The 12734-nt window shown below is 59.5% G+C and overlaps 3 protein-coding genes across 3 annotated transcripts; 2 read left to right on the forward strand and 1 right to left on the reverse strand.

The window, feature by feature from the left end:
- Nucleotides 1–791: 791 nt before the first annotated feature.
- Nucleotides 792–5821, reverse strand: BESB_066620 (aspartate-tRNA ligase; the record flags this gene model as incomplete). The annotated part of the gene is made up of 8 exons (XM_029365055.1): nt 792–853; nt 1243–1456; nt 1851–2123; nt 2690–2853; nt 3210–3504; nt 4148–4434; nt 5046–5240; nt 5659–5821. The coding sequence occupies 8 exons, from the start codon at nt 5819–5821 to the stop codon at nt 792–794; spliced, it is 1653 nt and encodes a 550-aa protein (XP_029218638.1).
- Nucleotides 5822–6138: 317 nt separating this feature from the next.
- On the forward strand, nt 6139–6465 carry BESB_066630 (uncharacterized protein; the record flags this gene model as incomplete). The annotated part of the gene is made up of 1 exon (XM_029365056.1): nt 6139–6465. One exon carries the CDS (start codon nt 6139–6141, stop codon nt 6463–6465), a length of 327 nt encoding a protein of 108 aa, XP_029218639.1.
- A 1720-nt stretch (nt 6466–8185) lies between these two features.
- Nucleotides 8186–11095, forward strand: BESB_066640 (uncharacterized protein; the record flags this gene model as incomplete). Its single annotated transcript, XM_029365057.1, has 1 exon — nt 8186–11095. The coding sequence occupies one exon, from the start codon at nt 8186–8188 to the stop codon at nt 11093–11095; it is 2910 nt and encodes a 969-aa protein (XP_029218640.1).
- Nucleotides 11096–12734: the final 1639 nt, after the last annotated feature.

Consider the following 12734-nt stretch of genomic DNA (forward strand, 5'->3'; position numbering starts at 1 on the left):
CTCGCGCCTGCTGCGGGTTCTGAGGCCGCCTTTGTAACTCGGTCGCTGGGCCGGGGGGGCAGCGTCGCCTCCGCTGCGAAATCTTCACTTCGCGTCCGCGCCGCAGATACGTTCAGTGGGCACAGCTTCAGCATGGCGCCTGCCTGTTGCATGTTCCAACTTGTATTCGAGAAACGTTTCACTGCTTGTACGGCGCGCACCGAAAATGCACACGAAGCGCCAGCACCGCCTCCTAGCAGAGCTCCGGAGTGCGCCTCTGTGTGCGGCTGCGCCTCCACGCCATCCTCCCGCAACAGGCCCAGTTCTGTCTTATGCTGGTTGCATATGCGCGTGTGCCGAGGTGACCCGCGCACACTGTAAATTCGTCGCTATGTTTCCGCTGTCTTTTCTTTCTCGGCGTCCTCCTCTCGCTTCAGCCAGTGAGGAAGTGTGTAACAATACAGGTGACGGCAACAAAACAAAGGGTCACTGGAGGTTTTCTCGCCTTTCTCCAGACGAGCTGCGAACAGCCGCAAAGCAACGCGTAGGGACAGGCGTGCACGCACGTTCATACCCTACAGACCCAACATATAAGCTTACGCGGCTGCAGCGAGCACACATGTATGCTCTACGTTGAGCGTTCTGAGCAGGCATGCGCCCAAGCCTGAGCTCTGCATTCGAAAGTTTTTCACGCGCTGACGACGACGACGTCCGTGCCCGGTAAAGTGCAGAAGGGCGAGGATCAGCATCGTAGATAGGCCATCCTCTCCGCTGTTGCTTCGTCCTGCGTTCTCGCTGCGCGCGGCGCCCGTTTACGGCGTCAAGCGCTTGGGGTCGCGCGGGAACAAGGAAACTTGACGAATGTTTTTAGCGCCTGGAGAAACGAAGGCAAAACACACAGAGAAACCGCCACTGCAACGACCTGCACATCCGTGTCCTAGCGCATCTGGACTCAAACTGATGCATCAGCGTGCGCAAACGAGCTTCTCCGCCGGCACCCAACGGTATGAACTCGCATGCCCACAGTCACACACGCGCGTGCGTTGTGCCGTTACGCACGCGGCCTTTTCCGCGCGCGAGGCGCAGCAATGCCTGCAGCTTCTTATTAGAGATTAGGATGTATCATGCTGCGCGAGCTCAGACAGCTATGGATGCGTGGCTCCGAAGTCGTCCGCCTACGCATGGGTGCTCATATACATGCACACGCGGAATCGCTTTCACACTAGTCTCTCTTGACCTGCGCTCTTTCGGCCGCCGGCCTACCCAAGAAAAGCATGACAACGCGCTCAAGTCCGATTCCAGCACCGCCGTGGGGCGCCGTGCCGAGGCGGAAGGAGTCGATGTACGTCTGGATCGAGTTGGGAGGCACTCCGCATTCGATGCAGCGTTGCGTGAGAAGTTCTGGGTCGTGGACGCGCTGCGCGCCGCTGATGATTTCCTCGTTGCGCATGAAGAAGTCGTACGAGTTCGAGAAGGTCTGCGGAACCCAGGAGAGCGCCGAGAAACGGGACATGCGTCAGCACGAGGACGCACAGAGAAAGGCGGCGACATGATATGCGTGGCTAAGTGATATACTTTCATCTCTTCTTGAACGAGGAGAGAGCACAGGCAGTGCATGCATACAGACGTAGCGCCACACTTCACCACGGCGATATCGATGACATGTATGGACGTTTGCATCCATGCACACATTTGCAGACGCATGACACATATACACACATTCAAGTCGCACCCTGAGGCACGCAGGGGTACGTCCGCAAATGCGCAGGGCTATGCGTGTACAGGTATACATATATATATGTAGGTGCGTGGGTGTCTCTCCATCCTCTAGCGTGTTCGCGCGGCGGACGCGGAGTGCAGGACGTTCGTACCTTGTTCGTGGGGTCGGGCATGGTGTAGAACGGGCGCACTTTGAGCGGGTACTGAATGAGCATGTAGAAGTCGGTTTTGTATTTTTCCTTGACGAGTCTGCCTAGCATTTTCTCTTGCTCCGTGCTCAAGTCGAACTCGGAGATGTCGTCGGGAATGTTTGGGCAGCCTGCGTCGCGCAGCATCTGCACGCCCTCCGCGAAGGGCAGCCGCGGCGTCTCCTCGATCCACGTGAACGGCTCGGCCGGATACTGCTGGTGGAACATGTCGATTTCCTGCGAAAATAGGACAGCAACAGAAGGACGACGGCCTGTCAGTCTACCACAATCAGTATTATTCCTCCCACGTCGTGTTGATCCTATCCACTTCTCGGGTGAAGTGCTTTCTCTCCCGCAACCCCGAGAGGCACACGTGCAGGCGTCGAGAACCCAGCTCTTTCAAGGCGCACACGGCACCCTCAGCCTTCAGCGCACGCAAACGCCGCCCCTAACGGCGGTGGCCTCGACCGGAAGGCCTCGGGGCGGCTCGCAAGAAGCAGACCGTCTCCCTCGTGCGTCCACAGGCGACACGCCACACAAACAAAGATGCAGGTGAACGCAGCTCCCAGGCGAATCCACGGTTGCGCGCCTCTGGATCTCACGAAGTTGCCAAAAACGAATGCAAGGCATCGCAACGCTTCCTCGCTTGCGGCGGCCCAGTTCAGACACATTCAACCATATATACACGTATAGATGTATATACCTACACGTATGTATATATATAGATGTACGTGTATGTCAGCCCACTCTCTGGGTACGCGTCGCATGCGCAAAGCAGAAATGAGGATTCGCGGCAGGCCTACACGTTTGCATCGTTCAGAGAGTCCCTTGAAGATGAATTTGAAGAGATCGTCTAGCAGATCCAAAACCTCCGAGTAGTGCTCCTTGAACGTCATTTCCAAATCGAGGCCGGTGAACTCGCACATGTGGCGATGCGTGTTGCTGTTCTCCGCGCGGAAGACCGGGCCTGCAGCCGCACGCCGAAGCGAAACACGAGTCAAGTCAAGCAGCCGAGTGTCCCCGGAAGCCACAAAGAAGCGCCGATAGCCACCCTGCGGGAGTGCAGAGGCGCCGGAAACGCAGCAACAGCTGCCTTGAGAATGACCGCGAAAACACGCGAGAAGGTGGGAAGGCGAGAAGGTGGGAAGGCGAGAAGGTGGGAAGGCGAGAAGGTGGGAAGGCGAGAAAGTGGGAAGGCGAGAAGGTGGGAAGGCGAGAAGGGCGCCGCCGACGGGCACGCGCACGCAGGCGCAGGCCCAGTGGACGAAGCGCCACCCGCTGGCGTGCAGCGAAGGCCCCAAGACCCGCAAGCAGAGTTCTCACCGATTTCAAAGACTCGCTCGAAGTCAGCGGCCATGGCCATTTGCTTGTAGAGCTGAGGAGACTGCGCGAGGCACGCGTCGCGATTGAAGTACTTGAGCGTGAAGCAAGAGGCTCCGCCCTCGCTGGCACCCCCAATCAGTTTGGGCGAGTGGATCTCGACGAATCTGTTGGAGATCAGGAACTCGCGGAATAGCTGCACGGTCTGCGACTGGATGCGGAAGATCGCCTGGTTCACCGGTGTGCGCAGATCCAAGATACGATTGTCCAGACGCGTGTCAAGGTTCACGCGAATGCCCTGGAAAAAAGTAAAAAATCGAAACCGCAGGCGCACAACTTGAAGCGTCTTGACACCGCCGCCAGAGGAGCGACGTGACTCGATTTATTAGTCGCGCGCCATCGATCTTCGCGCCACGAAACCCTGCTGGGAGGTCCGCGCACGCCGCGCGGCGCATAGGCGGGAGGAAATGCGAGAAGCTGTCTCGCGCGGCCTGCAGGCACCCGCGTGGCGCTCCGGCAGAGCTCTTGACACATTTAGAAAGGAGAAGCATATCCGTGCATGTCATAATTTTGCACGCATGCAAGTGTACACGCATGGCTAAAGCCGCAGCGTCTCGCAGGCGTCGCGCTGAAGCATAGCTTTTGCAGAATCACACGCCTGTTCGAGTCTCGGGCGACGACACCTTTGTCTGCCGTATTATATCCTTTTCCTAAACTTCCATCCCTTGTGTTTTTCATCTCTTTATATCTCTCTATCTGTCTATCTACATGCGTATCTCTATCTATCTACGTATATATATATATATATATCTGTCGATCCGTGTCTATCTCTATCTACCTACCTGTTTATCCATCTCTATCTATCTCTATCTGTCTATCTCTATCTGTCTATCTCTATCTATTTATATCTCGCTCTCTCGCGCTCGCGTCTCTTGACTCACTCCCTCTGTGCCATCTTCGGGGCGCATGGCGTCTCGGAGTTGGAAGGGGAGTTCCTGGGCGGCTTTGCTGACGCAGAAGAGCTTCTTGGTGAGGAGCTCGACAGTTTTCTGCGTAGTCGACTGGATCTCGACTTCCGGCTTGACGACTTCGCCCTGAATGTCCACGATGGACTCCAGCGGCACGCTCGTCGTCCATTTGATCATGTCCTTCGTGTTGCCTCGTTTCGCGTCCAGCACAGCTTGCACGGTCTGCCGCCCCTCGCGCAGCATCAAAAACGCGACGCTTCCTACACGACACGCAGGAAAGAACGCACAGACGTAGACCTCTCCGCACACATATACGCATGTTTATGCACACTAATGCAACCACAAACATACATACAATTACATACGTACTATTACAAACATACAATCACATGCATACATACAATTAGATACATACGTACATACATATATGCATGTGAATACGCGTTTCGAGATAGAAGAGAGGCCATCGGCGTCAATGGAGATATGGAACGAGAACTACCGAGGAAGCGGGGAGAGAAGACGCGAGGTCGACGTGAGGCGCGCCGAAGGACGCGAGGAGAGAGGACGAAAGGAAGAAGCGCGAGGGCGATACAAGGGTGAACGAAACACAGGAAGACATCAGCGGTCTACGTGCTCCCGAGGATAGGCAAAGGCAGAAAACGGTAGGCAGTTGGCACGCCGGTGCAGAAGCAAAGATGTAGTTGCACGCATTGCAAACACCGAGATACAAACATACAGAAATGCGAGGAGACAGGCAGTGATCAGTAGCCACGTGTGCTTTTAGTTGGCTCTGCACACACGGAAGACGTGCGTGATCGATTCGTGAATAAACCAAGAAGTGAGGGGAGGCCGTCGAGAAAAACAGCCCTACCTTTGCCGCGGGACTCCTGAATGCGGGCGCGAAGCCACACAGTCTCCCCGACGTGGTTGTGAAGCTCGGAGATGGGGATCCAGACGCGGGAGGTCTTGAAGCTGGAGTCGATGACCGGCAAGTAACCGAAAACATCTTCCTCAACGTTCTCCACCTTCTTGTTCAGCACAGCCTGCGCCGCACGCTGCTCCGCCTCTGAATGCAAAGAGAAGCAACACGCACAGGCCCTTCTCCGCCTGCCGTTGAGATCTGCCACAGCGGCGACAGCCCGACTGCGACCGCACACACACTGTGGCGTGCTGAGACGCCTCTACATGCGCGCCCCCGCCCTCTCGAACCGACGGAGAAGGACAGGAAGCCCTAAAAACCATTTTCGCGCGCCCCGAGAGGCCGGCAGTTCTTCGCGAGCGCCGCCTCAGGCCGCGCCTCTCTCAGCTTCCTTATTTGCGGCCGCGGCACTGAGATTTGAAGAAGAGGCTTGACAGTACTTCCGTGAGTACACAATATTGCATGCGCTGGTCCTTCTCTCGCGACGGCGGGGCAGGCGAGCCGCAGGGCGCGCATCTGCGGCACAGGGTACGCCTAGTGCGGCGGGCTGCTCAGTTTTCCTTACCGACAGCCTCGCGCTTCGCTGCCTTGGCGGCTTCCTTCGCAGCTCCTTTTTCCGCTTTCTTCTGGGCCTTCTTGGACAGCGCGCCCTCAGCTCCGGCGGCGCCGTCGGATCCAGCCACCTCAGGCGCAGCGCCTTCTTCTCTCTTCGCGTCCTCAGCCGGCATTTTGGCTCGCGAAGGCCACGACGAAAAACAGGAGAAGGACGGGAAAAAAGCGCCTCGAGTCGAGAAGCTAGACGCGGCAAGAGAGCGAGTCAGTCGGAGGTGGGAGACGGAGGCTGCAGAAAGGCGCCGCTGGAGGTCGTGGGACGCAGCGCCTGAAGAAAGCCGGGCTTGGGTCCGCACGCGGCGTGGCGAGAGTGAATGCAGTGCGGAAGGCGCGCGAAATCCGAGCATCCGAGCCCTGTGCTGTCGGTTCAGCGCAGAGCTGAAGGCCGAGAAGACCTTTGCGCGGTCGGGCGCGAGTCTACGCGATGCAAAGAATGAGAGACGGCAGGCCGCGGAGACGCTGCTGGAGGCGGTTCCTGACGGAGGGGCTGCGGCGAGAAGCGCGCCTTCTCCGGCGAGCGAGAATGCGAGCAGCAGGAGGAGGGGAAGACTGCACAAGACGTGGAGGATCGCAGGCAAGCCGAAATACACACACCGAGGACCCGACCGAAGCTCCCTCTCCATCAGCCGACGCTGCAGTCGCCTCAGGAGAAGAGATGAGAGAGGAGGAGGCGGAAGGAACCCGAGATAGCACGCAGAGAAGAGACGGCTGGGCGGCAAAGATCCGCGTTGCGGACGATGCCTCGGCGCGAGGAGAATAAAGAACAAACAGCTGCTCAACGAGGTCAGAAAGCGGCAGGGGGGGTGGAGTGGAAACAGAGAGTCGGCGGAAACTGCGTGTGAACAAAAGCCGAAAGGCGACAACCGAGGGCGATTTAAGAGACAGGAGAGATGCTCGGGGTAGGCGCTGTGCGGCGCATGTGTGCCCGAGCTCCCCCTCGGCTCTCGCCTTCTTTTCTCACTTCTGTCAAACGAGGGGGTCGCCTGGAGGCCAGGGTCTTCGCGCAGTCTCCCGTCGGTCTTCGTTTCTTCCCCCTGTCTTCACAATGAGACCTGCGAAAGGCAGACTATCTGCAGAGAGGCTTAGCATGATTCGCAAGAACGGAACGCCTTTTCTCTGGAAAGAAAGACGGGCTCACTCGCGACTTGAGTCCCTTCATCAGGCTCGTCAGGGGTCATCCACGCGTCAGGTGAAAAGGCGCAGCTTCGAATATAAGCCGACACATACGCCGATCGCATTTTCCGGTAGACTGACTCGGGTTGCCTGTCCTTGGGCAGATTCCGTAAACAAACGCGGTTTATTTCCCCCTTTTGTAGCTGGTTTGTCTTCCTTCTCTTGTCACCGACTGTTTGGTGAAGTTCTGGCCTTCTCGTCTCTTTCTGGTTTTCGCATTTTTCCTCGGTAGCGCACAGGCTCGCAAGGCGTGGCCGCGTGCTGCAGAAAAAGAGACCTTCTTCGGACGAAAACCGCAGCCACACTCGACCGGCTTCTTTTGCTTCTGTAGTTCTGTCTTTTTTCGCGTCGACGCTGTCGTCTGCGGCGCTTCTTTTTTCGTTTGGAGTACCTGATTTTTTTCTGCCGTTCCCTCTGCCCAGTGACGGCGCAGGACAGGCGACTGACGCGGCGGTAAGGCGATCCTTCTCACCCAGGCGCGCAGGTTTTTGTTCCTTTTCGTTCTTCTTCCAGAGATATACACGCGCTCGACCTGGAGCCCGCCGCGGATTCGGCTTTTTGAGTGCTTCCCTGGCTAACGGCGCGCGCCACCGAGGCCTTCTCTCTTCGCGCCGCGTTCGGGGAAGGCACAGAAGTTTTTGAGGAGTGTAGCTTCCACTTCAGGGCGTCTTGCGGCCTCTGCTTGACGCGGGTGCGCAGGCGAACGCCAGGGTTCCGGAAATACAGATCAACAAGCCGCAAACGCATATGTCTGCCACTGTTTTGTGCTACGCTGTGATGCATGTGCCCACGTGCATATAGAGCGGTGCCTGCGGTTTGTGGTGCATCGCGATCTTTCCTTCGCCATTCCTTTTCCTCGTCCCGCTGGTAGCCTCCGCTTTTCGTCTCAAGGGCGTAGGAACAGAGCTCCTCTCCGGCGGCGGCCTCCAGTCTCTGTCTTCCGCCCTCGAGGTCGAGCTGTCGAGGCCTGCGGTTCCCACGAGTGCGGAGTAGAAGAAGAAAGCGCCAGTTGAATCTTCTAGAGCGGAGCGGCACATAAGTGCGGTAGATAGGTTGCAGACGGCGAGCTGGAAGCGCGAGTTAGGGGAGATTCTGTCGGCGCGGAAGTCGGGCTGAAGTGCCTCGCAGGCTTGCGCGCATGCGGATTGTGAATCCCCGAAACGTGGAGTGCGTCGTCCGCTGGCCTCGCCTTCTGTTCGCGGGATGCGAGGTGTTTCTCTGCCTTCGTTTTGCGCGTCAAAGAGGAGAAGATGAGCTGACGAGCTCCGTCAGGTCGCCCGGCCGCTCTGCTTCATCGCGTCGTTGACATGACTGCATTGGCTAGGGGGGAAGTGAAGGCGACTCCTGCGAACGGGCAACACCAGAAGGCGATGAAGAGAAAGGGGAAACGAAGACAGACGGAGGAAGATTCGAGAGAGTGCGACGGAGGCCACAAACTGGAGGCGAAGAAGCGCCCGACAAAGAGCGTGAAGAAGCGGAGACAGGGGAGGTCTGCTGCGGCTGAGAAAGCGTCTTCCGCCGGTGCGTCGCGGTCAGCTTGCGCCGGCGCCGGGTCGCGCAGCCGTGAGGCATCGTCTCAGCGCTTGACCAGGGATAAGGCGAAGACGCGAGATATAATGGCACAGCGGAAGCGAGATCGAGGCGAAAAAAAGCTGAAGAAGGGCGTCAAAGCTTCACCCAGCGCCTTGCGTGCGCCAGCCGGAAAGAAAGGCAAGAAGCCGCGGCAGCCCGCGGCTTCTTCCGGGGCGGAGGCGGTCGTGGGCGTGCAACAGGCTTTCTCGTCTGCGCTGGCGGCGCTGAAAAAGCGAGGCAGAAAACACAAAGGCGCGAGGGAGAAAGTCATCGCGCTGCGGAGAAGGAAGCGCGACCTCAAGAAGGGCGCGGCTCGCTCGGGCCTCGCCACGGCCGCGGAAAAAAGCGGAAAAACAAGGCGGTGCGGAAGGAAGAAACCCGGGAGAAAACCCAAGCTCGAACGACCCGAAACACTCAAAGGAAAACACCGAGGTCGAGCGGAAATGGGTGCGACGCTCTCCTCTCTGTCCTCTTCTTCCTCGTCTTCTGCGTCGCCGTTGCCTGTGCCCCGTCATCCGTTTCCGCGGGTGCCCACGACCTGCCCAGGCGTTCCGAAGCGTAGCAAGAAAGCTAGTCACGACGATAGAGGGCGAGACGCGCAGGGACACATTGCGCGTCCGCCGCTGTCGCCCCTCGATGCGCTGCGTCCAGATCTCCCTGCGCAGCAGCTGAGGCGCGTCGCATCGCCTCCTTTCCCCCCGTGTGACTCGCCTTTGCTTTCGCCTCCCCTGGCCTCGCCGTCTCGCGCGCCCTCGCCTCTGGGGTCCCCCTCGAGTTTTCTAGGTTTCCTCACTTCGCTCAAGAAGCGGCAGCAGCCTCCGCAGCAGCGCGTCAAGCGCGGATACGTCCGCCGGAGTCTCAGCGCGGCCTTCTCAGCACGCGTACATGAACAGGACGGCTCGAGCAGGAGACTCGCGGAGTTGGTAGCGCGAAACAGCCCAGCCGGCGCACCCGACGAGGCGCGGACACAGGGCGACGAGCAGGTGCGCACGGCTTCAGCGGAAGGCGACGGCAAGAGACACGCAAGGCCGTCTGAGAGCGGCAGCGCGCCAGCGACTCCGCCGCCGAGTGGGGAGTTCAGCAAGGTCACGGGCGCAGAGGCGGTTCATGAAGCGCGAGAAGGCAAGCGGAAGCGCGAAGTAGAGGAGCGAGACGATGGAGGAGGAGGGGGAGGCAAGAAGCAGAGGGCACAGACCGCGGGGCGCCTGGGCAGCGAGGGAGACGAGTCCGAGGGGGCCAGCGCCCGCGCGCAAGAGGAGACAGAGAGCAGAGTCGAGCGCGCGCGGAAGGAAAACCTTGCGCTGTGGAAGCAGGGACAGGCGGTGCTCGCGAAGACGAAACCGAGTCCGCTCTTCTCCGCCCTTCCCAGCTACCGGCTGCTGTGGAGCAGCGCCGCAGGAGGCCGCCAAGGCCAGCAGAGGGAAGCGATGAAGGGGGTTACGTCGCAGAGTGCAACGGAAGGCGTCAAGCGAGAAGGAGAGAAGGAAGCAGTCAAGCCGAGTGGAGGCTCCAGTGGAGGCAACGCGAAGGAAGGCCGGGAAAAGCCACGCGCACGGCGCTTGTCAGACGCCCAAGCTGACAAGTGCGGAGACGCAGCAGTCGAGAGACGTGGGAGCGCGGCGGATGCTCAGGACTCTGTCGCGAGCCGCCGACCGCTGCGCCAGTGCCGTGTACTCGCTGCATGTTCGTCTTCCGCCTCGTCGTCCTCTTCTTCTGGGTCCTCCTCTTCTGCGTCGTCGTCCTCTTCGCTCGCTGCGGCATCCGCGCGAGGCCCGGCTTCACCGCCTGCTTCTGCCGCCTCGCCCTCGCCCTCGGCTCGGTCTGGCGAGTCGTCGTCAGTCTCTCGCGGGCACCCGCGTCGCTCTGCGCGTTTAAATCCGGGTGCGACGTCCTCTGCGCCGCCCTGTGGCGCAGCGGACGCCGACGAGAAGCCCTCAAAACCGCCAGCGGCTCCGCCGGAGGGCGGCGGCAAGCCCCGCGCGAGTCCCTCCGGGGCGCCAGTGGCGGAATTTTACTCCGGGCCGCTGCAGCCTGCCTGTGCGGCGTCTAAATCTTCTTCGGACCTCCCTGTTTCCTCAGTTTCTTCGCCTGCCTCACCAGCCTCGACTGCTTCCTCTACTTTGTCTCTGGACGCCGCTGCAGCTCCGCCGTCGCGGCCGTCTTCGAACTTCCGGTACTGCGCGCCGTATATTCGGAGTCTGGCGCGGCGGGCCGGCTGGGAACGCGTGCCGCCCTCGCTGCTGCTGCTGTTTGTAGAGGACGTGGGGGCGTCGTTGAGCAGCGGCCTGTGGAGGAGACGGAGGATGCGCGGAGCAGGGCGCGGCGACGCGGCTGGCGGCGACGCGGCGGGTGGCGACGCGGCGGGTGGCGACGCGGCGGGTGGCGAGGGGGTCGCAAGCGATGGGCGAGGGGGCGGGTTCGCCGCCTTCGGAAAGAGACGCACGGAGAAGCGCAGGCTGGGAGAAGTCGAGCGCCTCCTACAGGTTCAGAACGAGTGGGCGCGAGCCAAGGCCGTCTCTCTCTGGAGGCGCGCGCGGTCGCAGGGCGCGGTCGAGGGCGAGAGCTTCAAAGACATTCGCACGCGGCTCCGCGGGCAGTTCGTGCGCCGTGCGGGCTGGATGGCTGCGGCCTACGAGGAATCCTAGCGCGCCTCGAATAGGGGGCCGGCAGCAGCCGCGACGCCAGCAGAGTCGGGTGGCAGGGAGGAGAAAGTGAAATGCAGAATCGAAAAACGGACGCGAAAACGGGGGGGACGGGGACAGCAGGGAGGGGAAGGGGGGGTCGCGTCGTCCTGGGCGCCCTGTGAGAGCGTGAGACACGAAGAAGAGCTGAAGAGAAGCTGCAGAGGACCTCGCGCAGCTTCCGGTCGACACGCTTCCAAACAGGTTCTCGGGAGGAGCGACGGCTGGAAGCTGCTGAGGCGGAGAAGCAGACAAGGCGGAAGAGCGGGGAGGCATCGCACGGCGCGCCTGACCGGCCGCGCAAAAGAAAACTTGTGAAGTCGGGAGCGGAGGAGACAGCTCTCACACGTGAGGGGAGGAGCAGCCTGTCGATATGGCGCAGGCGCAGCTTCTCTGTAGTTTTTTCGAGGAGGAGACGCAGGGTGCTCAGAGCGACGAGGCCCTCGCCGGCGCCAGAGCGGGATTCATGTGACCCCATACGCGTCAGATCGGTCGGTAGTGTTTGTTCAAGAAGAAGCTCGAGAGAGGAGACGGACACAAGGAGGGCGGCGGGCTGTTTCATGCGTTGTTTCTCTCGGAAGCGATTTTGATGTCCCTTGATCGTCGTTGGACTCCGCCGAGACGGTCGCGCACAGTGCACATGTATGCGTGCAGATTTACTTATTTAAGGATGTAAAAAATGCATGTGTGCGTATGCATCGAAGAGCTGGAGTCCGGGGCGGGTGTTGTTGGTACAGAGGCGTGTGTTTTCGACGCGGTTCACGCTCAAGCTCGCGCTAATCGCTCGTTTGTCAAGCCGTGAACGGACACGGGAACATGTCTGTGTGAGTCGCGAGACTTGCCGTCAAGCGGGTCATATGCAGCTGCTTGTCTAGGTGTGAGTGCATACCTGTATACATGTCTGCGTAGATACAGCTCGCAAGGAGGCGTGCATGAACGGGTTTCCCTGCGATGTGTTCACATTTGGCGTTGGCGAACGAGCTTCCGAGGCGTATGGAGCAGCCGACCTGAACCCACGCGCCTCAGAGGGCAAGGCGAAGAGAGAATGAACACAAGCATTCACGCCGCAGCTGCGGGTGAGCGGGCTCCTGAGACTGCAAACCGGCATTGCCTAAGTCTCGCTCCAGTGTGAAAAGAAAACAGAGACCTCAGAGCAGATTACGGATTGCCACAATTGACGCTTTTAGTAGGGATTGTATGTAGGGGCGGCCCAGTTCACGCGGAGCTGTCGTCTGTGTTTTCTCGCGTCAGGCGTAGCGGGACCACGGCTTGTCCCTTTGGCATGCAAGTGGACGGCGATGCTGAAGTGCCAAACGCCACGTGAAAGCAAAACCCATTCTAGCTCCTCCGATCACAAATGCAGGAAAAATGAAACGGAAATCGAGAAGAACGAGGTGCCATCGGGTATCTTCTGCAGGTCGATGGAAGTGACACAGCCCTCATGTTTCATCAAGACGCAGTTGTCGTGGATCGGATGGAGTACACAAAAATGCATTCGAGCATTATTTTCCTTGAGTTAGCCTTTCACACGCCGTAGTCTGCAGCAACGGACCCCAAGAGGTCAGTAGAAAACGCACATACAAACATCTCGTCTCGTGTTCTA

The sequence above is a fragment of the Besnoitia besnoiti genome, chromosome VI, assembly GCF_002563875.1.
Source record: "Besnoitia besnoiti strain Bb-Ger1 chromosome VI, whole genome shotgun sequence".
Classification (NCBI taxonomy): Eukaryota; Apicomplexa; class Conoidasida; order Eucoccidiorida; family Sarcocystidae; genus Besnoitia; species Besnoitia besnoiti.